A 25,117-nucleotide genomic window follows, 5' to 3' on the forward strand; every position below is an offset into this window, starting at 1 on the left:
ATTTATTTATTTATTTATTTATTTATTTATTTATTTATTTTAGCTGCGTTGGGTCTTCGTTGCTGCGTGCGGGCTTTCTCTAGTTGCGGCGAGTGGGGGCTACTCTCCATTGCGGTGCGCGGGCTTCTCATTGCGGTGGCTTCTCTTGTTGCGAAGCACAGGCTCTAGGTGTGTGGACTTCAGTAGTTGTGGCACGTGGGCTCAGTAGTTGTGGCACGTGGGCTTAGTTGCTCCGTGGCATGTGGGATCTTCCTGGACCAGGGATCAAACCCATGTCCCCTGCATTGGCAGGCAGATTCTTAACCACTGTGCCACCAGGGAAGTCCCTAAAAATCTTTTTTTCTGATTGTAAAAATATTTTAGACCAGCATCATATATTTGGTCAAGTGTTAAATATCTCTGACTGTATGCATCTCAAAGTTCTAAACTTGCTTCTCAGGACCAACCACCTGCTGTCTTCAAAAAATAAACTGCTACAAAAAACCAAAAATTAGGGCTTCCCTGTTAGCGCAGTGGTTGAGAATCCGCCTGCCAATGCAGGGGACACAGGTTCGAGCCCTGGTCTGGGAAGATCCCACATGCCACGGAGCAACTGGGCCCGTGAGCCACAACTACTGAGCCTGCGCGTCTGGAGCCTGTGCTCCGCAACAAGAGAGGCTGCGACAGTGAGAGGCCCGCGCACTGCGATGAAGAGTGGCCCCCGCTCGCTGCAACTAGAGAAAGCCCTCGCACGGAAACGAAGACCCAACACAGCCAAAAATAAATAATAAATAAATAATAAATAAAAAAAAAATTTTTTTTAAAGTATATCATCTTATTTAAAAAAAAAATTGCAGCTGGAAACATAGCTTAAGAGATTTAAGCAATTGCGATGAATGTATCATATTTGGATCTTATGGCAAATAAAATATTTTTAAATGAGACAATTGTGGAAATTTAAATGCTGGCTCGATATTTGGTTAGCAACTGTTCATCTTTTTAAGGTTAGATAAGGGTTTTGTGGTTATGCTTTAACAAGTGTTATCTTTTCCACATTAAAACACACACAACTCCCACTAAGACACTCAACAGACATTTCACCATGAGTATGCAGGGAGAAAGTGGTGATGTACCTGAAAAAGAAGAAATGATAAAAACTTTTCCCAGGAAGGAAACTATATATTTAGCTGGAATTTATGCCAAGTAAGTTGGATGATCAAAAAGATGATAGAATGTCCTTGAATAAGGATCAGTGAGAACGAAGTCCTCAGACTGACAAAAGTCCCAGAGAACTGGGTGGGGGAGCATTGTTTGAGCACCTACTATGTGCTTTACCTTTGCTTCTGCCTTCAATTTCAGGTCCTGATGCCTGAGCTTTTGAGCTTTTTAAAAACTCTATTTTCTGGTAGACGTCTGATTTTCTGGTATGCCTTAACATTATCTTGCATGCAAATTAGTTTTGTGGAGCTGGTCCCGATTTGGGGAAGTCAGAGTGTAGATCTAGAATGAAGTATTGCCTGTAAAGCTAAATACACGAGGTACAGTTCTTTCTTGTCTGAATCTAATGTTTGAGGCATCCAAAGACCGGTGAACTGGGACACAAATAGGAGAGTTAGTGGGGAAACTGCCTAACCAGGAAGGTGGACGTGAACATCAACAGCTAACATTTACCCAGTGCTTACTAGCTGTGCCTCTTTAGATATGTTTGTGCAGATTCTTGTTTAGTCTTCCTAACACTTCCATGAGCTGGTACTATTATAACCCCTATCTTACAGAGGAGGAAACAGGCTTCAAATGTAATGGGATTGTAAAGATATCAGGGAAACTGAATGCAACAGGTCTGTGTGCTGAAGCCTACCATCATTCATCCTTGCTGGGTTCAAGACGAGTGAAGGCAGGCAAGGTCAAAACCCTGTGACCAGGACTCATCAGAAAGACTGAAAGGGTACCATCGAGTGACCCTCTTGGTGTTTGAAAGCATTTGATTGTTGTTTTTTTAAATCACTTGGTATTGAAGACACGCAAAACAAACACTGATGAACCACCACACAACTTAAGAGCTTTAAATTTTTCTTCACTTATTTTAAATAAACACACACACATTGATTAAAAATCAAAATGAACAGAAGGATATACATACAGTGAAACGTCAGCCTCCCTATCCTCCAGCTACCCAGTTTCTTATGTGCACTTCCAGAGATAGTCTGTTGAAATAAATATTTTTTATACAAAATGGTAGTATACTATGGTAGGCAGAATAATGCCTCCTCCCCAAGAGGTCCACTTCCTAATGCCCAGAACCTGGGAATAGGTTACCTTACATGACAAAAGGGATTTTGCAGATGTTATTAATATTAGGAATTATTCAGGTGGGCCCAATGTCATCATATTAATCCTTAAAGCTGACAGCTTTCCAGGCTGTGGTCAGAAGAAAAGGTAACTATGGAAGGATGGTCAGAGATGCCATGCTACTGGCTTTGAAGATGTAGGAAACCAAGGAATGCAGGCAGCCCCTAGAAGCTGGAAAAAGGACAAAGAAAAAGAAAAAATAAAGAATTTGCCCCTAGAACCTCCAAAAAGGAATGCAGCCTGACTGACACCTTAATTTTAGCCCACTCAAGACTTGCATCAGATTTCCTACCAACAGAGCTGTAAGATAATAAATTTGTGTTGTATTAAGCCACTAAGTTTGCAGTAAATTACTGCAGCAGCAATGGAAACTAATATACACCCTATATGGTACCATGCTTTTGAGTAGGAGATGTATATGCCCCAGGCTGAACAGCGGCAACTGGTCTCCTGCTGACGCTTCGAGATGGGATGCCAGCAGGAGTACTGGGTCCCGACTGGGTACTTTCTTGTGGATTTCCCAGCCCGACACATGTGCAGAGAAGGCCCTCAGTCTAGGGGAAGGACAACAGGAGGGAGAAGATGCCAGCTGGAATCCATCTTGGCTGAGACATGCGCACCCACACCAGGACCAAATGTGGAGATGATTGGCCAGAAAACGGCCCCTAGGTAAGCAACCTAAGCCTCCCCTACTGGGTGCGATTCACTCCAAGCTCCTCTGTACACTCTTTCACACGTACTTCTTTTTTTCCCCACAGGTACTTTGCTTCCTCTACACATATTTTGTTTTTTCTACACATACTTTGCTTCTAATAGATGCTTTTATCTTTTTCACAATCTTGGTCTCTTTGCTGAATTCTTTCTTCAAAGAAGACAAGAACTGAGGTCCTTCTTCCAGCTTTTCACTGCTGGAATTACTTTTCTCATTTAATATATTTTGAAGCCTCTTCCTTTTTACTACATTTACAGCTGCCTTATTCTTTTTAATGGCTACATAGCATCCCATCATATGGCTATTAAACCATTCTCCTAAGGACAGTCATTAGGCTGTTGAGTCTCATGGGAATAAGTTATAAGTAAGTCTGCGGTGTAGTACTTCCCAATTTTTCTCATCTGAAAGCACACAGATATGCTAATGTTTGTATAGCACATTGAAGCAAATTGGAGGCACGGAGGCCATTTACACTGAGCTGTGATAGTAAAGGTTGCTATATTTTCTTTATATTACATACTATAAGAATAAAATATGAAGCACTTGGGAAAACATTAAATATTGAATTTGTATAAAACTTCTAGGGCTTCCCTGGTGGTGCAGTGGTTAAGAATCCGCCTGCCAATGCAGGGGACACGGGTTCGAGCCCTGGTCCAGGAAGATCCCACATGCCGCGGAGCAACTAAGCCCATGCGCCACAACTACTGAGCCTGTGCTCCAGAGCTCGTGAGCCACAACTACTGAGCCCACGTGCCACAACTACTGAAGCCCACGCACCTAGAGCCCGTGCTCCGCAACAAGAGAAGCCACCGCAATGAGAAGCCCGCGCACAGCAACAAAAACCCAATGCAGCCAAAAATAAATAAATAAATAAATTAATTAAAAAAAAAAAACTTCTAGTCTTTTCAATTTTTTAAGAAACTTGATTTTTTTCCTTTAAGTTTTTGTTGTTAATATGAGGCTAAATGCTTGCCACAGAGTTGATTCTCATTGTTCACAGTAAAAAGTAGCTGCAAATACTGCATTAGTGGATATTGAACTGTTGCTTCTTGGGGTCAGGTTCCTGCAAGCCTCTGGTCAGAACATTTTTCACCAAAATTCCATTTGCATTACAGGAGTTCATTTGCCAACATCCTTGTAAAACGAGCCAGTTTTATTAACATTGAAAACACGCTCTTCCACATAACCCTTTCCTTTTGAGACCTGCAAGCCAGCCAGTGCTAGCCAAGAAGGGTTTAACAATTTTCCTGATCCTGGATAATGTGACTGCAAATGTCTTTGGCTTTAGCCTCACGATGATGCTCTCTCCTACACTTTGTAGTATAAAAAAAAAAAAAACGAGTCGTCATCTTGTAAATTCACGAGTTTAGCCACCTTTCCATCTTTTCCTTAGCATCGATACACACTACAGGTTTTACCTGAGCACTTTCCAGAGAGGCCTCACGTACAAATCGGCAAATCTCCCCTTCTTTTTTCTGGTTGTAACTTATTGTTGATTCAACATTGAACCCACAGCCTAACAGCACTAAAACTTGAAGGCAGCAGAATATGCCACTCCAAAATATGTCTGTAGGGGTTCAGAACATGCCATCCCAAACTATGCCATATTGGTATATTGATTATTTGGAGCTGTAGGCACCGTAAACAGCAAATGTGGGAACAGGCTTCCTGTGAACGCCCCTTATCCAGACAGACCCCCCAAAAATGTCATCAATCTCCTCCCCAGGAGTGTCATCAGCTGGGAAGATTGACTCTCATCACAGGAGAAGAGAATGGAAGTGGACACCACACCCAGAGAAACACTGTCACCAACTATCATACCTCCCATCTCATCTCCTAAGGGCCCCTTCATCTTTCCTAAAAACCATTTACTCTGCCCTAAGAGGCCTATATCCATCTCCCCTTTCCTTATAAGATGATATTTAATTCTGAATTCTTACTCATTTTTCCCTAATTATCTCCCACGTATACATGAGGTAGACATGTTAAGAAACTTCTGTTCGTTCTTCTCCTATGGATCTTTTATTACAAGGGTATCAGCTAAGAACTCAGAAGAGCGGAGGGGAAATTATTTTTCCTCCCTGACAGACTCATGCCTGAACAAAGCTTATCTAATACAGGTATTTTCTGGGAATTCCCTGGTGGTCTAGTGGTTAGGACTCCGTGGTTTCACTGCAGTGGGCCCGGGTTTAATCCCTGGTCAGGGAACTAAAATTCCCGCATGCTGTGCAGTTCAGCAAAAAAAAAAAAAAAAAAATGTTTAACAGAAGTATTTTCACCATAAGACGCATCAAAGCCTCTTGTACTTCGGGGACACTAGACAGCACTTCAGCTCTGTGCTTGGGCCATTTCAAAGAGCAAAATCAACAACAAAAAGGCAAAAAATATGGCACTAACTAAACCACAATAAGGACACTTATTTAAAGGACGGGAGAAGAAACAAGAAGGCAGAATGTCCTGTTTTTTGACCTCAGCTGGGAACCTGAATGTTGGCTGACTCATATTTTGACCACTCTGCGCATGTCTGCAGATGACTGTGACAGCACCTTGAGGATGGATTGGACAAATTCACAAATAGGAATCCACGAATAGTAAGGACCAACTATACAGGCAATTCTTGATCAAGATAACTTTTTTTTTTAAGGCATTCTTCTTTTTTTTTTTTCTTAATTGAAGTGTAGTTGTTTTACAATGTTGTGTTAGTTTCAGGTGTATAGCAAAGTGATTCCATTATACATACATATACATTTATATTTTTCAGATTCTTTTCCCTTATAGGTTACTACAAAATATCGAGTATAGTTCCCGGTGCTATACGGCAAGTCCTTGTTGGTTATCTATTTTACATATACTAGTGCGTATGTTAATCCCAAACTCCTAATTTATCCCTCCCCCTTTCCTCTTTGGTAACCATAAATTTGTTGTCTATGAAGATGACTTTTTTAAGATGATCTCTTCAAATTTTTTAGAGTTATCATTGATGAGAAACTTTATTTGCTCGAGTAGGTAGTAATAAACAGGAGACTTTTTCCCCATTTCCAAAAATTGTCTGTTCTCACCATTAACCAGATTTCCCAACATTCGATCTCTTTAACTCATAGCTCAAGGGAACAATCTATCCTTTAAATCGAGTAGCTTTTGTTTTTATTCTGAGATTAATGTTTTCTTATGGTATTGCAAATGGATTTTAAATTCCATCAGATTTTTCCATTTCAAATCAGCTCCCTCCAAAAGAAAGAGAATGTGAGCCATAAATGCAAGCACATGTAACTTTAAATTTTGTAGTAGCCACATTAAAATAAAAAGAAATGGATGAAATTAGTGTTAACATATTTTATTTAACCCAACACAATCAAAATATCATCACTGCAACATGTAATGAGTATGAAAATTGGTGAGATAATTTATAATTTTGTGTACTAAGTCTTTGAAATTTTAACATTTATGGCAAATCTCAATTTAGACTAGTTCGATTTCAAGTGTTTGATAACCACGTGTGGTTGGTGACTACCATACTAGACAGCATACTTTTATTTCAAAATAATGATGCAGTCTTTCCTCAAGCATGTGCAGATATCACACTACTAACTGTATAATTCTTCAGGATTCAATTTATAAGATTGACTAGGGATTGCTAGTGTACAATTTTAAACTCGTTTTCAAAAGTTGAATTTTTGCTTTAAATGCACAAACTTTAAAAATATACATACACAGGGACTTCCCTGGTGGTCCAGTGGTTAAGACTCCATGCTCCCAATGCAGCGGGCATGGGTTAGATCCCTGGTCAGGGACCTAGATCCTGCATGCCTCAACTAAAAAGATCCCCCATGCCGCAACAAAGATCTTGCACGCCGCAACGAAGATCCCGTGTGCTGCAACGAAAACCCGGCACAGCCAAATAAATAAATTTTTTTATTAAAAAAAATAAAATAGGGCTTCCCTGGTGGCGCAGTGGTTGAGAGTCTGCCTGCCAATGCAGGGGACACGGGTTCGAGCCCTGGTCTGGGAAGATCCCACATGCCACGGAGCAACTGGGCCCGTGAGCCACAACTACTGAGCCTGCGCGTCTGGAGCCTGTGCTCCGCAACAAGACAGGCCGCGATAGTGAGAGGCCCGCGCACCGCCATGAAGAGTGACCCCCGCTCGCCGCAACTAGAGAAAGCCCTCGCAAAGAAACGAAGACCCAACACAGCCATAAATAAATAAATAAATAAACCCAAAGTTTAAAAAAATAAAAAAATAAATAATAAAATAAAATATACATACACACAAACACAAACACACACTGTAAACCAAAATCTCAGAAACAAAGACCTGATTGAAATAAAGAGGCATTAATTGGGGTTTGTTAGGACTGCAGCCAGGAGGCACAGATTCAAGAAGTACTTGAACTGTGTGCCACTGGACTGCAAAATAGAAGCTTATAAAGGCAAAAAAAGTAAGGCCCCAGTTACCTAAGTCGTTTGTCAAGGATTCTGATTGGAGCTGGAAAAAAAAAATAAAGGTGCTTGTTAAGCAAGGATTGGTTGGGGTCTGATATAGCTACAAAGTTGCAAGGGGAAACCTTGAGACCACAAGGTTGCAGCTAGCAGATGTATCCTTGGGTTTGGTACAGTTCAGAAAGTTTCAGTTCTCAGTGGTGCAGGGATGTATCTTGAGTCCGGATTCTCAATGGCTGCCCAACCCCATTCTGTGTGCCTGAACTATGATTACTATGACTTCCATCTGTCATCAACACACACGCATATAAAATATATTCTCATATGGCCCATGCAGTATTCTTTAAGTTCAGATGTTCAAATGTTTAAAAAAAAAAAAAAAGACCAGTGTTGACCTAATCTTTACCTAACAACTGACTTCAGATTATTCTGGGAATAACTGTCAGTCTGGGGAGTCAGATGACTTTCCAGCTCGTAGTAGCCAGCCAAGACCGTCCCATGACACCTGCCTCCTATTCATACCCTTTGTAGTCTTCTCCCACATTAGACCAGAATTGGCCTGTGTGACCAACAGACATAGCAAAGTAATGGTATGTAACTTACGAAACTAAGTCATAAAAGACAATTTGGCTTCTGTCTTTCTCACTGACCCCTGGATCACTTGCTCTGGAAGAAGCCAGCAGCCACATCTTGAGGATGCCCAAGCAGCCTACGGAAAGGTCCACTTGGCTAAGAACTGAAGCCTCCAACCAACGGCCATATGAGTCAAGGGATCCTCCAGCTGCAGTCAAGTCTTTAAGGCTGCAGCCCCAGCTGACATTTTGACTGTAACCTCACGAGCCTTGAGCCAGAACTACCCAGCTAAGCCACTCCCAAATTCCTGATCTACAGAAACTGTGGGAAAACAAATGTTTCTTGATTTAAACCACTAAGTTTGAGTAATCTGCTATGCAGCAATAAGTTACTAATACACAGTTTTAATTTTAAAATTAAAATTGGTAATGGGAATCTATCTGTAAAATTCTATTTAGATATAAATTATTTAAGGTATTGAGGACTTTTACAGCTTCAGAAATTTGATCTTTAAAAAATATATATATATATATATATTTTTTTTAAAGATTTATTGATTGATTGATTGATTGCTATGTTGGGTCTTCGTTTCTGTGCTAGGGCTTTCTCTAGCTGCGGCAAGTGGAGGCCACTCTTCATCGCGGTGCGCGGGCCTCTCACCATCGCGGCCTCTCTTGTTGCGGAGCACAGGCTCCAGACGCGCAGGCTCAGTAGTTGTGGCTCACGGGCCCAGCCGCTCCACGGCATGTGGGATCCTCCCAGACCAGGGCTCAAACCCGTGTTCCCTGCATTAGCAGGCAGATTCTCAACCACTGCGCCACCAGGGAAGCCCTAAAAAATATATTTTAAGTCAGCAATTTCTTAGCACTTTAAAACAAATTTTTAAAATTAAGTTTAAAAAAGTAAAATAAATTAAGTATAGATGAGCAAAATAGAATATTGAAATGTTTTAATTAGTTAAAATTCTGAAAATTTGACCATATTTATATTTATAGTTTTGGGTTTTTTTTTAATTTTTTTATAGCTACTTTTATTTTTATTTATTTATTTATTTATTTTTTGGCTGTGCTGGGTCTTCGGTTCGTGCGAGGGCTTTCTCCAGTTGCGGCAAGTGGGGGCCACTCTTCATCGCGGTGCGGGGACCGCTCTTCATCGCGGTGCGCGGGCCTTTCACTATCGCGGCCCCTCCCGCTGCGGGGCACAGGCTCCAGACGCGCAGGCTCAGTAGTTGTGGCTCACGGGCCCAGCTGCTCCGTGGCATGTGGGATCCTCCCAGACCAGGGCTCGAACCCGCGTCCCCTGCATTAGCAGGCAGATTCTCAACCACTGCGCCACCAGGGAAGCCCTTTATAGTTTTTAAAAACTGATTTCTAAAGCCATAAAGTCTATAATGCCTTTATTGTATCAATTTTACTGTGTTCAATTAATACCTTTAGAAATAAATATTTCTATGAACTAAAAGTTCGTTATAAAAACCCATCAAAAATCAGACTTGCTAAATGTGAAGTTCAAAAGCCAATGAGATACTACAACACAAATAAACCTTGAAACATAATGTTAAGTGAAAGAAGTCGGTCACAAAAGAGTACATACCTTATGATTCCATTCATATGAAATGTTCCGAATAGGCACGTCTACAGACAGAAATTAGGTTAGTGGTTGCCTAGGGCTCAGGGGGAATGGATGTAACTACTAATGGGTATGGGGTATCTGGGGGGTCATGAAACTGTTCTAAAATTGTGGTGATGGTTGCACAGTTCTGTGAACATATGAAAAGCCAGTGTGCTTTAAATGGGTGCATTATTCAGTATGTGAATTATCTCTTAATAAAGCTGGTTTGTTGCTCTTTTTTTTAAGGGAAGGTTCAAAGAACAAGAGTTGCTAAATAGCAGAGGATAAATATGTCTTTTGACAGCAGCACAAAGATTCTTTCCCAAGGAATACAATGTCTCTGGAAAATGATTGCTAAACAATCTTCTCTTCTATAGACCACTGATAACTGGATGTACCCACCACCAGTTGAAACAGAGAGGAGCAGAAAGCAGTGAGACGGCTGTGAAAGAACATCAGTGTGGCTACCGAGGTGCTTTCAAGTCTGCTTTCAAAAGGAGTCCCCCAAGCTTGGCTCTACAGTATAGCAAGCCTCATCTTATAATAAAAGGGGTTGCAGTATTAAATGCTGAGAGCAGGAACTCAATAAAGATTAGCTATCATTTTTTAAAAAGCCAGGAAGGGAGGGAAGGAAAAGAAAGTTAACAATCCAATCAAGTTCTCTTTAGAGACACCTAATGCCAGATAACAAAAAACAGTAAAGATATCATATGATGATAGAAAAAAGTATGACTATAAGAGCAAATTATAGCAAAAGAAAGTGACATGTTATACGTGTAGGCAAGAATCCTTACTTACGATAAAGTCGGGAATAAGTCATTGATTATACTAATTGAAATGAAACAACAGATTAGTTTGTTGTTTAACAACTACTAATTTAAAGATTAGTAGTAGGTTGGATGATGTCCCCACAAAATTCATGTCCACCCACTACCTCAGAATGTGACTCTATATGGAAATAGGGTCTTTGCAGATGTAATTAGTTAAGATGAGGTCGTACTGGGTTAGGGCAGGTCCTAAATCCAATGACTAGTGTCCTCAGAAGAAGGGGAGAGGACACACAGAGACACATCGGGAAGAAGGCCACGTGAGGATGCAGGCAGAGATGGGAGTGATGCTGCCATAGCCAAGGGACTCCACGGAGTGCTGGCAACAACCAGAAGCTGCAAGAGGCCAGGAAGGATTCTTTGCGAGAGCTTTGAGAGGGAGTATGGCCCTGACAACACCTTGATACAGGTCTTCTGGCCTCCGGAACTGTGAGAAAATAAATCCCTGTTGTTTAAAGCCACGCAGTTTGGGGTACTTTGCTATATGACAGGCACAGGAAACAGATAAACATGCCATGAAGTGTAGCCACCAGGCCAGCAGAGGGCACTGTCTACCACCAATTACTACGTAAACGGGCCCAAAATAATTACTGAGGTCTACAGAGAAAGCCATACAAACAGTGTTCAAATATAATTTAAACCCTTGTACCTTTCCCATGATGATAAACAAGTTAAAATGTATCACTTTAAATAATTTACAACCATTATCATCTTACTGGATAACCTGTGACCTTTCCAACAACTTTGCTGGGAGCTGCTCTTCAACAACATCCTTGTCTGGCATCATTTCACACCCACAGGAGGTTACCTGTAGGATAAATTCCCCCAACAATTTCCCTTCCAGGAAGAGGTGTATATTTTAAATTTCAATAAATAGGGCCTAATTCCTCTCCAAGGAAGTAATACTACATTACATACTCACTAGAAATGCACAAAAATGGCTGGTTTTCCCCAGCCTTGGCAATACTGTTCTAGAACCAGCAGTGACGTGGGTCCCAAGAACAGGGCTAAGGGCTCTTAGACCCACATTTCTCAGCACTTGTGCTTCACCAGCCTGATGGTACTAAAGATCCCCAACCTCCCCAAAACCCTTCTCCAGCCTAGCATGGGCACAGCTGATGCCCTTTTCAGGCACGGAGCCCAGCCTTTCAGACACCACACTGAACTGGTTCATACCACATCTGCAGGGAGAATGTCTTGCTCCAAGTCAGCAATGTTTACAATAAACAGCACTCCTTTTCCCTGGGTCACTGTGAACATAGAGGCCAGAAACCAATTCCAGGATACCAAAGGGACAGTCACTACGGTGGCCTCAAGAATAGCTCTCTCACCCATACATATACACTTGACTAATATTTGACAAGAATACTCACCAGAGAAAAGACATTCTCTTCAATACATGGTGCTAGGAAAATTGATTATTCACATGTTTAAAAAAACATGAAACTAAACTCCTATCTTACACCACTCACAAAAATTAACTCAAAATGAATTAAAGCCTTAAATGTAAGACTAGAAACCATAAAACTCCTAGAAGAAAACGTAGGGGAAAAGCTCCTTGACATGGTTCTTGACAATGATTTTGATGGATTTGAAACCTAGAGCACAAAGCAACAACAACAACAAAAAGTGGGACTTGTTTCAAACTTAAAAGCTTCTGCACTGCAAAATAAAACATCAACAAAATGAAAAGACAACCTACAAGATGGAAAAAAATATTTGGAAACCATTAGCTTATAAGGGGTTAATATCCAAAAATACATAAAGAACTCGTAAGACTCAATAGCAAAAAACGAATAATCCAATTTTTAAATGGTCAAAGTACCTGAATGGTCATTTTTCCAAAAAAGATGTACGAATGACCAATGGGTACATGAAAATGTGCTCAACATCACTGATTATCAGGAAAATGCAAATCAAAGACATGAGATATCACCTCTCACCTGTTAGGATGTCTATTATCAAAAAGACAAGAGATAACAAATGCTGGAGAGGATATGGAGAAGAGGGAACCCTTATAGACTATTGTGGGGATGTAAATTGGTACAGCCACTATGGAAAAAAGTACAGAGGTTCCTTTAAAAATTAAAAATAGGGCTTCCCTGGTGGCGCAGTGGTTGAGAATCTGCCTGCCGATGCAGGGGACACGGGTTCGAGCCCTGGTCTGGGAGGATCCCACATGCCGCGGAGCAACGGGGCCCGTGAGCCACAATTACTGAGCCTGCGCATCCGGAGCCTGTGCTCCGCAACAAGAGAGGCCGCGATAATGAGAGGCCCGCGCACCGCAATGAAGAGTGGCCCCCACTTGCCACAACTGGAGAAAGCCCTTGCACAGAAACGAAGACCCAACGCAGCCATAAATAAATAAATAAATAAATAAACAAACAAACAAACCCAAAGTTTAAAAAAAAAAAAATAGTACTGTCTCGTGATTCAGCAATTCTACTTCTGGATATTCATCCAAAGGAAATGAAAACATTATCTCAAAGAGATGCGTGCACTCCCATGTTCATAGCAGCATTAATTACAATAGCAAAGACATGGAAACAACCTAAGTGTCCATTAATAGATGAATGGATAAAGATGTGGTGTATATACAGTGGAAGATCATTCAGCCACAAAAAAAGAAGGAAATCCTGTTACTGTATTTGTGACAACATGGATGAACTTGGGGGCATTAGGCTAAGTGAAATGAATCAGAACGAGAAAGAAAAATACTGTAGGATCTTGTACATGGAATCTAAAAAAAACTGAACTCATAGAAACAGAACAGATTGGTGGTTGCCAGAGGGGAAGGGAGGAACGGTGAAGGGGGTCAGAAAGGTATAAAAAAAACACCAGAACCCATCACTTCTGAATAGGGCACAGAGCCGTTTAGACGGTGGGTATTTGGATACGGCAAAAGAGCTTACTTCTGCTCAGATCCACCAACCAGGTCATGAGTCAGAAGGTGTCAAGCAGCTTTTTCCCTATAATTCATTTCTCCTCAACCCTCAGGAAGGTATCAAAGTTTTTTCTAAACCAGTATTTTCTTAAGATTTGTTCACAATTCAAATCCTTTGTGTGATGCCATACTGGGTACAAGCGAAGGGTGTTTTCACTCCATCCTGGAGGTAAGGGGAGAATCCTCCATGTTAACTCTATTAGTTTCTGATTGCTGCTGTAACAAATTACCACAAATTTAATGGTTTAAGACAACACAAATTGATCAACTTACAATTCTGGAGGTTCGAAGCCCTAAAATCAAGACATCAACAGAGCTATGTTCTTTCTGAAGGCTCCAGAGGATAACTCATTTCCTTGCTTTTTCCAGTGTCTGGAGGTTACCTGTATCCCTGGGTCCCTGGCCCCTTCCTCCATCTTCAAAGCCAGCAATGGGAGCATTTTCAAATCAGTCTCAGTCTCCTTCCCTCCCTCCCTCTCCCTGCTTTTATCTTATATCTTCTTCTGCCTCTGACCTTCCTGCGTACCTCTAATAAGGAGATTTGGGATTACATTGTGCCCAGCAAGATAATCCAGGGATATCTTCCCGTCTCAAGATCCTCATTTTAATCACATTTGCAAAGTCCCTTTTGCCATACAAAGTGACATCCACAGGTTCTGGGGATTAGGACTGGACATCTAGGAGGGGGGAGGGGACTGGAGCCTGTGCCATTTTCAAACTTTCGAACTTTTCTCCTCCTTTCTCTCAAAAACCCCTAGCTCTTTTTTGAAGATTGTGTCACTTTTTACCAATTAACTCTCCTCATTATGTAACCCAATGTTCCCCAACCTTTGCTGCACATTGGAATCAGAGAGCTTTTAAATCTCCCAACACTTGGGTAACACCCCAGCACAATTAAATCACGATGTCTGGGGATGGAGCCAGACATCAGCACTTTTTTTTTTTTTTTTTAAAGATCCCCCAGGGCACTCTGATGTGAAAAATTTGGGAATGACTGCTATGAGCAACAGACTTTCTCCAAACCACCCTAAACACCCCTTCATTGACCTGCTGCATAATTTGCGGGGCCCAGTGCAAAATGAAGATGCGGGACAAGTGTTTAAAAGAAAAATCAAGAATTTCAGGACAGTAACAGCAGAGGGCGCAGACCCTGAGGCCAGCACGTTGTTCAGCATCTTCTTCCCTCCTCATCTCTGAGGAGGTCAGTAGCTATGTGCAGGATCCATCCAGTGTCTTGGCTTCCCAGTCCCTTGACCTCCTTCACACCAACAAGATTTCCCTGTCCCCTTCATGTGGTTCATCTGTGCAACCTCTGAGATCTGGATCTCAAAGCATCCCACACTGACCCCCAGGACCCGGCTTGGCTCCAGTCTCCAAGCTTCGCCTCCAGGGGTGCCCTGCCCTCAGAGAGCTCTGCTCCATCAACCCTACTGTGTTTCCCTTATTATGAATTTCCGACCCTCTCGTGTCCTTTCTTCTGTCCTTAGAGGCCATAGCCCTACACTACAATCCTTTCCTTGCAAACATCTTTCCCTGTGTTGTGTGAGCCTGGCAAAACACCAACCCTCCAACTTCCTCCACCAGTTGCACTAGGGACTGGACGATGCTGGGGGGAAACTGAAAGAGGCCGATTGTGCTGTCTTGACATTTATGACCACAGGTCTCATATGGGCCCCCAACTCTGCTGGTCAATGCTGCCTAATTCCCTAATAAATTCACTATCCCGTTCTGCAAGATGGCTATGCTTTCCTCAAGTTTCCTAAAAGAATCCTTCTTGCTAATGACCTCAAATCACTCATCCTTCAAAGAGAAAACAGTGCCCTCAAGGAGAGCCACCCAACATCCTACAAGTAGACCCACACACGCTGATGTTTAGATGATTACTACTGTATAAAAACATGCTTTCATCTCTCTCTCTCCCAGCTTTAAAAACTCTTTTAAAAGAGTTCAAGTCATACAAAGTATGTTCTCGACTACAACAGAATTAAGAAATCAATAACAGCAAGATATCTGGATAATCCCCAAATAGTTGAAAGCTAAAAAATATACTTCTAAATATCCTTGGTCAAAGAAGATGTCAAAAAGTAAATTAGAAGGTATTTTAAACTGATTGAAATTGAAAACACAACATATCAGTGTTTACGGGATGCCACTAACATAGTACTGAAAGGGAAATTAATAGCCCTTAATGTCTATATTAGAAAAGAAGATCTTAAATCAATGATCTCAGCTTCCATGGTTAAAAAACAAAACAAACAAACAAAAAAACCCACAACACAAACCAACTAGAAAAAGAGCAAATAAAACCCAAAGTGAGAAGAGAGGAAATAAAGATTAGAATGGAAATATAACCAGAAAAAATAGAGAAACATATCAATGAAACCAAAAGCTTTTCCTCAAGAAAATAAAGAGTTCTAACCAGAGAGATCAAGAAAAAGATATGAAAGACACAAAATACCAATATCAGGAATGAGAGAAGTGGTATCACTCTTGATATCAGAAGGATTGATAAGGGCATGTAATGAACGATTTCATGTCAGAGTCAACAACTTAGGTGATATACACAAATTTTTTGAAAAACATGAATTAAGCTCACTCAAGAAGAAACAAAAAACCCGAAGAGCCCTATATCTCTAAAATAGAGTTCCAAATAATCTTTAGGAGAAAAAAAAAAATACTGGGTGAGCCCCAGCAGGTGCCCACCTTCCTGACCTCACCTGTTGACTTGATGGAGAAAGTGGCGTCAAGGTGACAGACACAGGCAGGTCAGCCAACCTGTGCTTGGGTAGAGCTGAGTCATAATGAGATGGTAGCTCTCCATAAATCTAAAAGTCACTAATCAAACACACTCAGATTACACTAAAGAAGGTGGGTGGGAGAGTTCTAATTGCTTGTCCACACCGTGACACATCTTTGGAGATTCATTTTCAGTTGAACTTTGTGGGCACAAATTTCACTGAGAGAAAAAGATGCATATATGTATCCTCCTTGGACAAACCTAAAATGCACACACGTAGCACCCGTAGGAGTTGTGTAAGATGAATAAAAATATCCCGGTAAGAGGCTTCACCCACAATGAGAGTTTCATAAACATTCTCTCCCACTTGGGGGCGCACACAGCTAGGATCCCACACAGCTAGGTACCCTGCCCACACCTGTAAATCTGTTCTTGGGACCTTTTTTTCTCTCATTCCTCTCTTGAGTTTCTCTTAAGCAAGGAATGGGATCTATGTCCTGAGAAGCAGTTACCGTGTCGAAATAATTTCACTGTAGTCAAGGAAAAAGCGAACACCCTCATTTTGCAGTGGATGACGGACGCACGCCCAAGAAAATTACTCAGCACTTGTTTTTCTCCTTTTGGGGTTCTCCCACAATAGTTTCTTCAATCCAACTGCAAGGAATCTCTAGACCCTATCGACCCGTCACCGTCCGCTTTTGCTTTAGGGGAACAACGTCTCGACCCCGCAGCCCACAGCTTGGCTCAAGAGGCGGGATCAAAAGCGGGCGCATCGCGGGGAGGGGGCGGACCCGGGAATGGGGCGTTACCAAACCTTCAGGAACAGACGGCCCCTCCTCGGAGGGGAGGGACCGAGGACCGGAGCCTCGTTCTCTGCAAGTCACAGCGCTGGATCCTAGAACACAGTTCTTCCTGGCTTCTCTGACTGTGGCCGGGCCTCCGCAGCGCGCGCCGCCCGTGACCCACGGCCCGGTTCGCTCTTCACCCAACAGCCCCGCGCGCCCGGCACCCGGCCATGCCGTCCTACTCCCGCGTGGCGCTGGTCACCGGGGCCAACAAGGGCATTGGCTTCGCCATCGCGCGCGACCTGTGCCGGCAGTTCTCCGGGGACGTGGTGCTCACGGCTCGGGACGTGGAGCGGGGCCGGGCGGCCGTGCAGCAGCTGCAGGGCGAGGGCCTGAGCCCGCGCTTCCACCAGCTGGACATCGACGACCTGCAGAGCATCCGCGCCCTGCGCGCCTTCCTACGCAAGGAGTACGGGGGGCTCAACGTGCTGGTCAACAACGCGGGCATCGCCTTTAAGAGTAGGTGTGGGGGGCAGGAGGTCCCCGGGCGCTCCGTGGGTGCTAGACAGTGAGCCGTATACGCCCCCTACCCGCCCACTTAAGTTATGGAAGGCAGAGCCCGCCCCTCGGGATGCACTCAGCTCTCGCCTCCCACGGCTTGTTCCCGCTTCCCACGGAGTCGCGGGAGCGGTTCGTTTAGCTCAAGACCCGCCCGGGCGCCGGGCACAGTGCGCCCCGCCCGCCTGCCGGCCTGTGCGGGCCTGAGCACGCCAGGGCTCAGCCCAGGACCCTCCCAGAACAGACAGCTGCTGAGGTTTGCAAGAGAATCGGTCTCCTGGGAGGGGACCACGCCCTGCTAAGCTCCTGAGCTTTCTAATGCAAGAAACATTTTCTCTGCGAAGGGTCTCCAAACTCACTTTGGGCTTTCTCTTTCCGTGAAAGGGCGCATTCATAGATGCGGGGAGGCATTCATCTGCTCGGGACAGGAAGTGGATCTCGGGAGCACGATTAGCACGCACGTGCACGCGCTAGTGGACTTGAGAGAGCTTTAATGGAGCTTTTTCATGGAGAGCTTTGATAGGCTCTGGCAAAAAGGAAGCGAGCGTGGTTCCCACCCCCAGGGAAGCTATGTTTGTTATCAAACATATATAAGTGTGGTTTGAAGTAGCATCTTCCTTTGGGGCCGGGGGGCGGGGCGCGGGAGGGAGGAGATCAAGGAGATTACTTACTCTTATTATTCGAGTTATCGATCTGCCATGTGCTGCGGGTAGAAATAAACAGGCCAGCCTCACTTACAACCTAGTGGGGAAGAGAAATCTAAGAGGCAGAGCGGAGGAAAACGAAGCATTGTGAAGCGTTAAGTCTTCACCCCCTTGGCCTTGGGCCCTCGGCAGCGCCGTGCACCTGCACCTGCAACTCGGTCTGCGGGCTTTCTGCGAGCGCAGGCGGGGGCGGGGGGCGACTGACAGCCCCTGGAGCCGACGGCTGGGGAATTGGTGGATAAATACCCGGCTTCCTGGAGGACACACGGAGGAACACTGACTTCAGCTGGAAGCTCTTGCCCCTCAGAGTGTGGGCTGTCGGCCAGCAGCGCCTGCCCCCCTGGACACTCGCTGGAATCGCAGAATCCCCAGCCCCGCCACTACAAGTGCTGCATTGTAATCTGCATTTTAACAGAATCCCCAGGTGCCTCCTATGCCCATCCAAGACTGAGAACTTTGATCACTGCTGCTCAGAGTGTGGCTCGCAGACCAGTAGCTGTAGCGTCACCTGGGAACTGGTTAGAAATGCAAATTTTGGAGCCTCACCCCGGACCTTCAGGATCCCAAGCTCTGGGGGCGGGGCCCAGAATGCTGTGTTCTAACAGGCCCCGCAAGTGCTTCCCATACACGCTCCAAGTTTGAGAACCACGGATCTCTTGGTTTAAAAATTGTTTTAAAGGTAGTTTGTTTGGGGGACTTCCCTGGTGGCGCAGTGGTTAAGAATCCACCTGCCAATGCAGGGGACACGGGTTCGAGCCCTGGTCCGGGAAGATCCCATATGCTGCGGAGCAACTAAGCCCGTGCGCCACAACTACCGAGCCTGCGCTCTAGAGCCCATGAGCTTAGGGCCGGTGCTCCGCAACAAGAGAAGCCACCGCAATGAGAAGCCCGCGCACCGAACCGAAGAGTAGCCCCTGGTCTCTAAAACTAGAGAAAGCTCTGCCGCAGCAACGAAGACCCAAGGCAGCCAAAAATAAATAAATTTATTTTTTAAAAAGTTAGCTGGTTTTGTCTTTCATTAGAGATAAGATCCAGTTTGTCTTATGAATTTCAAGAGGAAATGCATGACTTTGTTTCCTTCTCTTTTTGAAAGTTGATGATCCGACACCGTTTGACATTCAAGCTGAGATGACACTGAAGACAAACTTTTTTGCCACGAGAAATGTCTGCAGCGAATTACTGCCGATAGTGAAACCTCATGGTAAGTCCAGCTTTGTGGACTGTCAGGTTGCCTCCCCTCGGCAAGGCGTGACCCACCCCCCCCGGGGGGGGGGTGGCCGGGGGGCTGTCCCTCAGGAATCACCCAGGGGTGCTATTTCTCTTTAGGGGGAAAAATAGAAAACTGCATTATTTTCTCAGAGTATCCGGCTCCTCACCCGAACATTTCAGCTTCATTGAAAGATATGTATACCCCACACCAAGTTTATGGAAGAATTAATTCACTTTTCCTCCAGAACTTGTATGTTTGTGTGCCCGCAGGCATGAGTGCACTTAGGCATGTATAGATGCATGTATGTTTAGATACCTGATTCATTTGAAGTCTATCCTTGTGTAGGAAGGAGATGGCTCTAAATGTACCGTTGTTCATATGGCTACCCAGTTGTTCCCTCAACATTTATGAAAAGTTCATCTTCTCCCCCACCTCCAAAAAGAAAGATGTGTATGATACATGATGATGCTCTTGGGTCCCAAGTCATGAACTGAATCCTAGAAGGATAAGGTGTTTCAAGTCCCCAAAGGCCTCTTGCCTTTGAGCAACTTCAGTCAGTCCTTCTCAGTTCCCCAAGGTGGCCGGGCCTCACCCAGCTCACCTGGGGCTTGGGGTAAGGGTCTGTTCTCTCATTACTATGAATTTTCCTCTATTCCTTTCTTCTTGTACCAACCTTTGCCAAGCTGGTTCAGAGCATCCGAAAGAAACTTTTCTTTATTAGGAAATATCTTTCCCACACTTTCAAGTATTCAATGAATAACTTTTATTACTTTTCCCACAAACATTTATTGAGCACCTACCATAACCCAGGCATTACTCTGGTGCTGGGAATACAGTGGTGAGTACTGTGGGCATGGACAGTCCTGTCCGTGGAGCACAGAGTCCAGCGGGGAAGACCACTGCTGACAAACAATCCTAGCTGTGTAAATTACAACTGTGCTGGGAGGTGGGGAGAGAAGCCTTGCTTCCCTGAGGATTTTCTTTCCCAAGAAATCAACTGTGATTCTTAGGAAGAAGAGCTCTGCGGTTCTTTCTAGAAACATGCTTTTCTTAATTTAACATTTTGAAGAAAGATGATCTCCAGTGCAAAAATATTTAAATTTAAAAAGATGCATGGTGAGAGTTCCACCTGTCTGCCCCTCCCCATCCTCCACAGGTGATTCTCGTTACTGGTTTCTTAGTGGGATGGGATCATAGAAAGCTCACAGGTAGAGTTTCACGTACTGGCTCAAAGAAGCCTTGGGTCCAGGGGCATGGAGTTGGTGAGTGTCCAGGGTCAAGGGGATGGAATTTTTAAATGCAAATCTAGGCAAAAATAAATGTGTGTGTGTGTATATATATATATATATATATATATATATATGTGCTTCCCTTTTTACAAAAAAAAAAAGGACATTAAGTATAATGTTTGCCACCTTGCTTTCTTCACTTACTATATCTGGGGCTCTTATTCTTTTTTACAGCTGCATAGTATTCCATTGTAGCTGTGTCTTTTACCAAGTATCATGAAATCTTCTTCCTATGGATTTTAGAATCACAGAATTTGAAAGCTGCAAAGTATTGAAAAAAAACTTACATTCCTACACCTTCACTTCATAGAGAAGGGAACTGAGCCCCAGAGAAGTGAATACAGCCAGGTAGTAATAGAGCTGGAAACAGTATCCCAGTTTCCTAACTTCACCCCTCAATCAAACCAGGATAATTAGTTCTAGTGAGGGAAGTATTATAGCACCAAATGATTGTGAACCAACCATTTTGAAAGGTAAAAGAAGTCTTTGGGGAGGGTGGGGCTCAGGGACCAACCCAGTGCTGGTGAATCACTGTCTTTAACCAGTTTTCTGTAACAGTAATTCCCAAAGCGGGAATCTTTGGTTTACAACACATTGAGAATAGTGGTGACTTTTCAATAAACGTCACCCTGGAGGGCAAAACGCTGAGCATCTGCCCCTTGGTTTGTAGGGAGTCACTTTCTCCACATTCAAAGCTGATTTAAAAGCCACTCTTTATTTAGCTTTATAATATCACTTTAAAGAAAGTTATCCCGCTTGCTTATTGGTTCAAGATTGAGTGAATATGGGCTTCCCTGGTGGCGCAGTGGTTGAGAATCTGCCTGCCGATGCAGGAGACACGGGTTCGAGCCCTGGTCTGGGAAAATCCCACATGCCGCCGAGCAACTAGGCCCGTGAGCCACAACTACTGAGCCTGCGCGTCTGGAGCCTGTGCTCCGCAATAAGAGAGGCCACGATAGTGAGAGGCCCGCGCACCGCGATGAAGAGTGGCCCCCGCTTGCCGCAACTGGAGAAATCCCTCGCACAGAAACGAAGACCCAACACAGCCAAAAATAAATAAATAAATAAATAATAATTTTTAAAAAGATTGAGTGAATAGGTTAAGCAGCTGTTGAGCCACTAGGGGGCGCTACTTGCCCACTCTTGCCGGAACGCAGTAGGGGTTGTTTCCGGACCGTGGAGCCACCTGGACCTCAGCAAAGAGTGGTGGTGATGGTGTGGGCTGAGCCCTTCTCAGGGCTGATTGGGCCCATTTAGCTGTTGCAACTGTCACCCCTTGGCCTCTCCCCCAGGGGTGTGCCTTGAGATCAAAGAGGACGCCTCTTCCTCTTAGGAAGTTTTTTTTTTCCATCGAAGGCATAGAGTAGCTCCTGTAATTTGTTTTTTCTTTTCTTTCCTCCTTTCCTGTTTGAATTTAATTCTTTGTAGCAGCCAAGCATTTGAGTACAAAGCTGCCTAGCAAGTACTGAAGAGCATAACTTTAGCAAAGCAGAATTCCTGGCCAAAATATTGAAGTGAATCCAATCATAAAAAAAAAAAAAAATCATGCCAATCGATTAAACTGGGGGAAATACTATAAAATAATGGCTTAGAGTCTTTAAAAAGATCACTGTCAACTGCTCTAGTCTAAATAGACTAAAGAGATAGGACAACTAAATGCAATCCATTTATCCCTCCAGGGTCCATGCAATCCATTGGACCCAGGATGAAAACAAACAAAAAACCTATAAAGGAAGATTATTGAGACAATTAGGGACATTTGAATATGGACTATAGTTTAGATAATAGTGTTGTATCATGATTAATGTGATCACATTTGCGGTTTTGGAAGGGAATGCCCTTCTGTATACTACAGTGTTTTAAGGTGAAGGTTTATGGTATCTGTCTACAATTAACAGAAAGAGAGAAAGCAAATGTGGCAAAATGTTAACAATTGGTGAACTCAGCTGAAGGGTATATATATGGGTGTTTATTAAACCATTCTTGCAACTTCTCTGTAGGTTGCAAAGTTTTTCAAAGTTAAAAGTTGGGAAAGAAATATGTTATTACCAGAGAGAGACAGAGAGAAGGAAGGAAGGAAAGAATATACTGAAAAGTCTTGGGTCCCTGTGGGCTATGTGAGATGCTTATGTACAAGGACAGAGTGAGGGCATCTCCGTATGGGGCTGGGCCCACAAGAATCTCCCAGCACGTACACACCCCACCGACAAATGTGTACCTGTGGTGAATGCCACTCAGAAAATGAAATAAAATCCAGTTATCCTGTTGGATGCAAAGAATATGGATTCAGGATAATATGTGATAAAAGAACCCCCCAAATTTGGTGCTTTTTGATGTTGGACAGAATGTGTAAATTCACACGTTCACTGGTTTGGGGATTTCAATCAATGCTTCAAATTATTTTCTAGTTTTTGGCCTTCATATTTTATTTTATGGACAGATCTGTCTCTTTAGTAGCTGTGAATCATTGCTAATGTGAATATTAACTCACTAATTATATTTAATTATTTGTTAACTATGGGCTAAAAAAAGCAATGAAAATCAAAACTGGGATGGAGAATCAACCCATTCCACATGTGAAAGTATCCATCATTAAGGATAGACAAGGGTCATTGGCAAGGGATTGCTTAAACCTGATTTTGGCACTCAGGGGTACAGAGGTGGCCCCAGGACCCTAGGAAATAATCTAAGGGTGAGGGCGCTGTCCTCCGGAAAGCAAGTTCACAAGTACCTGGAAATGTGTGTGTGTGTGTGTAGGAGGGCGTGTTTTATAAAACTACCTGGTGATTCTACTACAGACCTAACTTCTGCTCACCTAATGAATCACTGCTCTTTAGCCCCTGTTATTGACAGAAATGTGTTCTTCCTTTTGGGAGAACAGAGGACAAAAAGTTAAAACCCACTGGTGCCTTCTTGAGGCATTTTTGAATGCCTTTGGAGGTTTTCTTTTAATGCCTTCTAGAATCATTTTTTAAATCAGCAATTACACCTGCCTCATGACTCAATCATGTTTGTCAGTAGTCAACCACGATTGTTTATTTGTGACATGCTTCTATATTTTTGTTATTCTGTTTCAGGCAGAGTGGTGAATGTCAGTAGTTTACAGGGTTCCAAAGCCCTTGAAAATTGCAGCGAAGACCTGCAGGAGAAGTTCCGATGTAAGACACTCACAGAGGAAGACCTGGTGGAGCTCATGAAAAAGTTCGTGGAGGACACAAAAAATGAGGTGCATGAGAGGGAGGGCTGGCCCAACTCTGCTTATGGGGTGTCCAAACTGGGGGTCACAGTCTTATCGAGAATCCTGGCCCGGCGTCTGGATGAGAAGAGACAAGCGGACAGGATTCTGCTGAACGCATGCTGCCCCGGGTGGGTGAAGACAGACATGGCGGGGGCTCACGGCTGCAGGACCGTGGAGGAGGGGGCTGAGACTCCCGTCTACTTGGCCCTCCTGCCTCCAGATGCCACCGAGCCTCACGGGCAGCTAGTCTGGGACAAAGTCGTCCAAAACTGGTGAATGTCTGCTTTGGCACTTGAGGCTTAATAAATGTTTGGGGAATGAATGAATTCTGGTGTTGTAGTCTGATTCTGTTTCTGTCCTTGCGGGGCGTCGATGAGAAAGTGTCTAGTTCTGGGACTTCCCTGGTGGCTCAGTGGTTAAGAATCTGCCTGCCAATGCAGGGGACATGGGTTCGAGCCCTGGTCCGGGAAGATCCCACATGCCGTGGAGCAACTAAGCCCCTGCGCCACAACTACTGAAGCCCACACACCTAGAGCCCGTGCTCTGCAACAAGAGAAGCCCATGCACCGCAACGAAGTGTAGCCCCTGCTCACCACAACTAGAGAAAGCCCGCACACAGCGACAAAGACCCAACACAGCCATAAATAAATAAATAAATAAATTTATTTTTTAAAAAAAAGAAAGTGTCTAGTTCTGGAATGGAGCTGAGCAATTTTGCTCTGCCCAAGCTCTAGCCTGAGAGGGAGATGCACATAGTCCAGGGGTTCTGAAATATTAGAGGGCAGCCAAATCACTTGAAGGGTGCGTTAAAACATTGCCTGGAATTGGGACCCAAGAGTGGGCATTTCTATCAAGTTCCCAGGTGCTGCTGGTATTGGGATGGCACTTAGAGAACCACTAGCCTCCTGAGAGGTCCCAGGGCTGCAGAGCGGGTCCCAGTCGCGTTCCAGGTGTCCCTTGCTGTTTCCGGGTTGTCAACTCTATAAGGATGGTGATTTATCCTGTTTCCTTAGTTCTGCAACCCTGCTTTATATCTCAATCTGTTTTCCTACATTTGAGTACATTGAAATTGGTTCTTACACTTATGAAGTTGTGTGGCTTGAGGGACTCGGGGAGGAATGTCCTTATTTTGTTGGGTTATGGTTTCTTCCGTAATAGGTTT

At 43.8% G+C, this 25,117-nt stretch overlaps 1 protein-coding gene across 1 annotated transcript; it reads left to right on the top strand.

Annotated features, from left to right (window-relative positions):
• The first annotated feature begins 17,045 nt into the window (after positions 1–17,045).
• On the top strand, positions 17,046–24,281 carry CBR3 (carbonyl reductase 3). The gene is made up of 3 exons (XM_068545767.1): positions 17,046–17,475; positions 19,312–19,419; positions 23,795–24,281. Exons 1-3 carry the CDS (start codon positions 17,187–17,189, stop codon positions 24,229–24,231), a joined length of 834 nt encoding a protein of 277 aa, XP_068401868.1. The 5' UTR covers positions 17,046–17,186; the 3' UTR covers positions 24,232–24,281.
• Positions 24,282–25,117: the final 836 nt, after the last annotated feature.

This window comes from Eschrichtius robustus, chromosome 6 (genome assembly GCF_028021215.1).
Source record: "Eschrichtius robustus isolate mEscRob2 chromosome 6, mEscRob2.pri, whole genome shotgun sequence".
Classification (NCBI taxonomy): Eukaryota; Metazoa; Chordata; class Mammalia; order Artiodactyla; family Eschrichtiidae; genus Eschrichtius; species Eschrichtius robustus.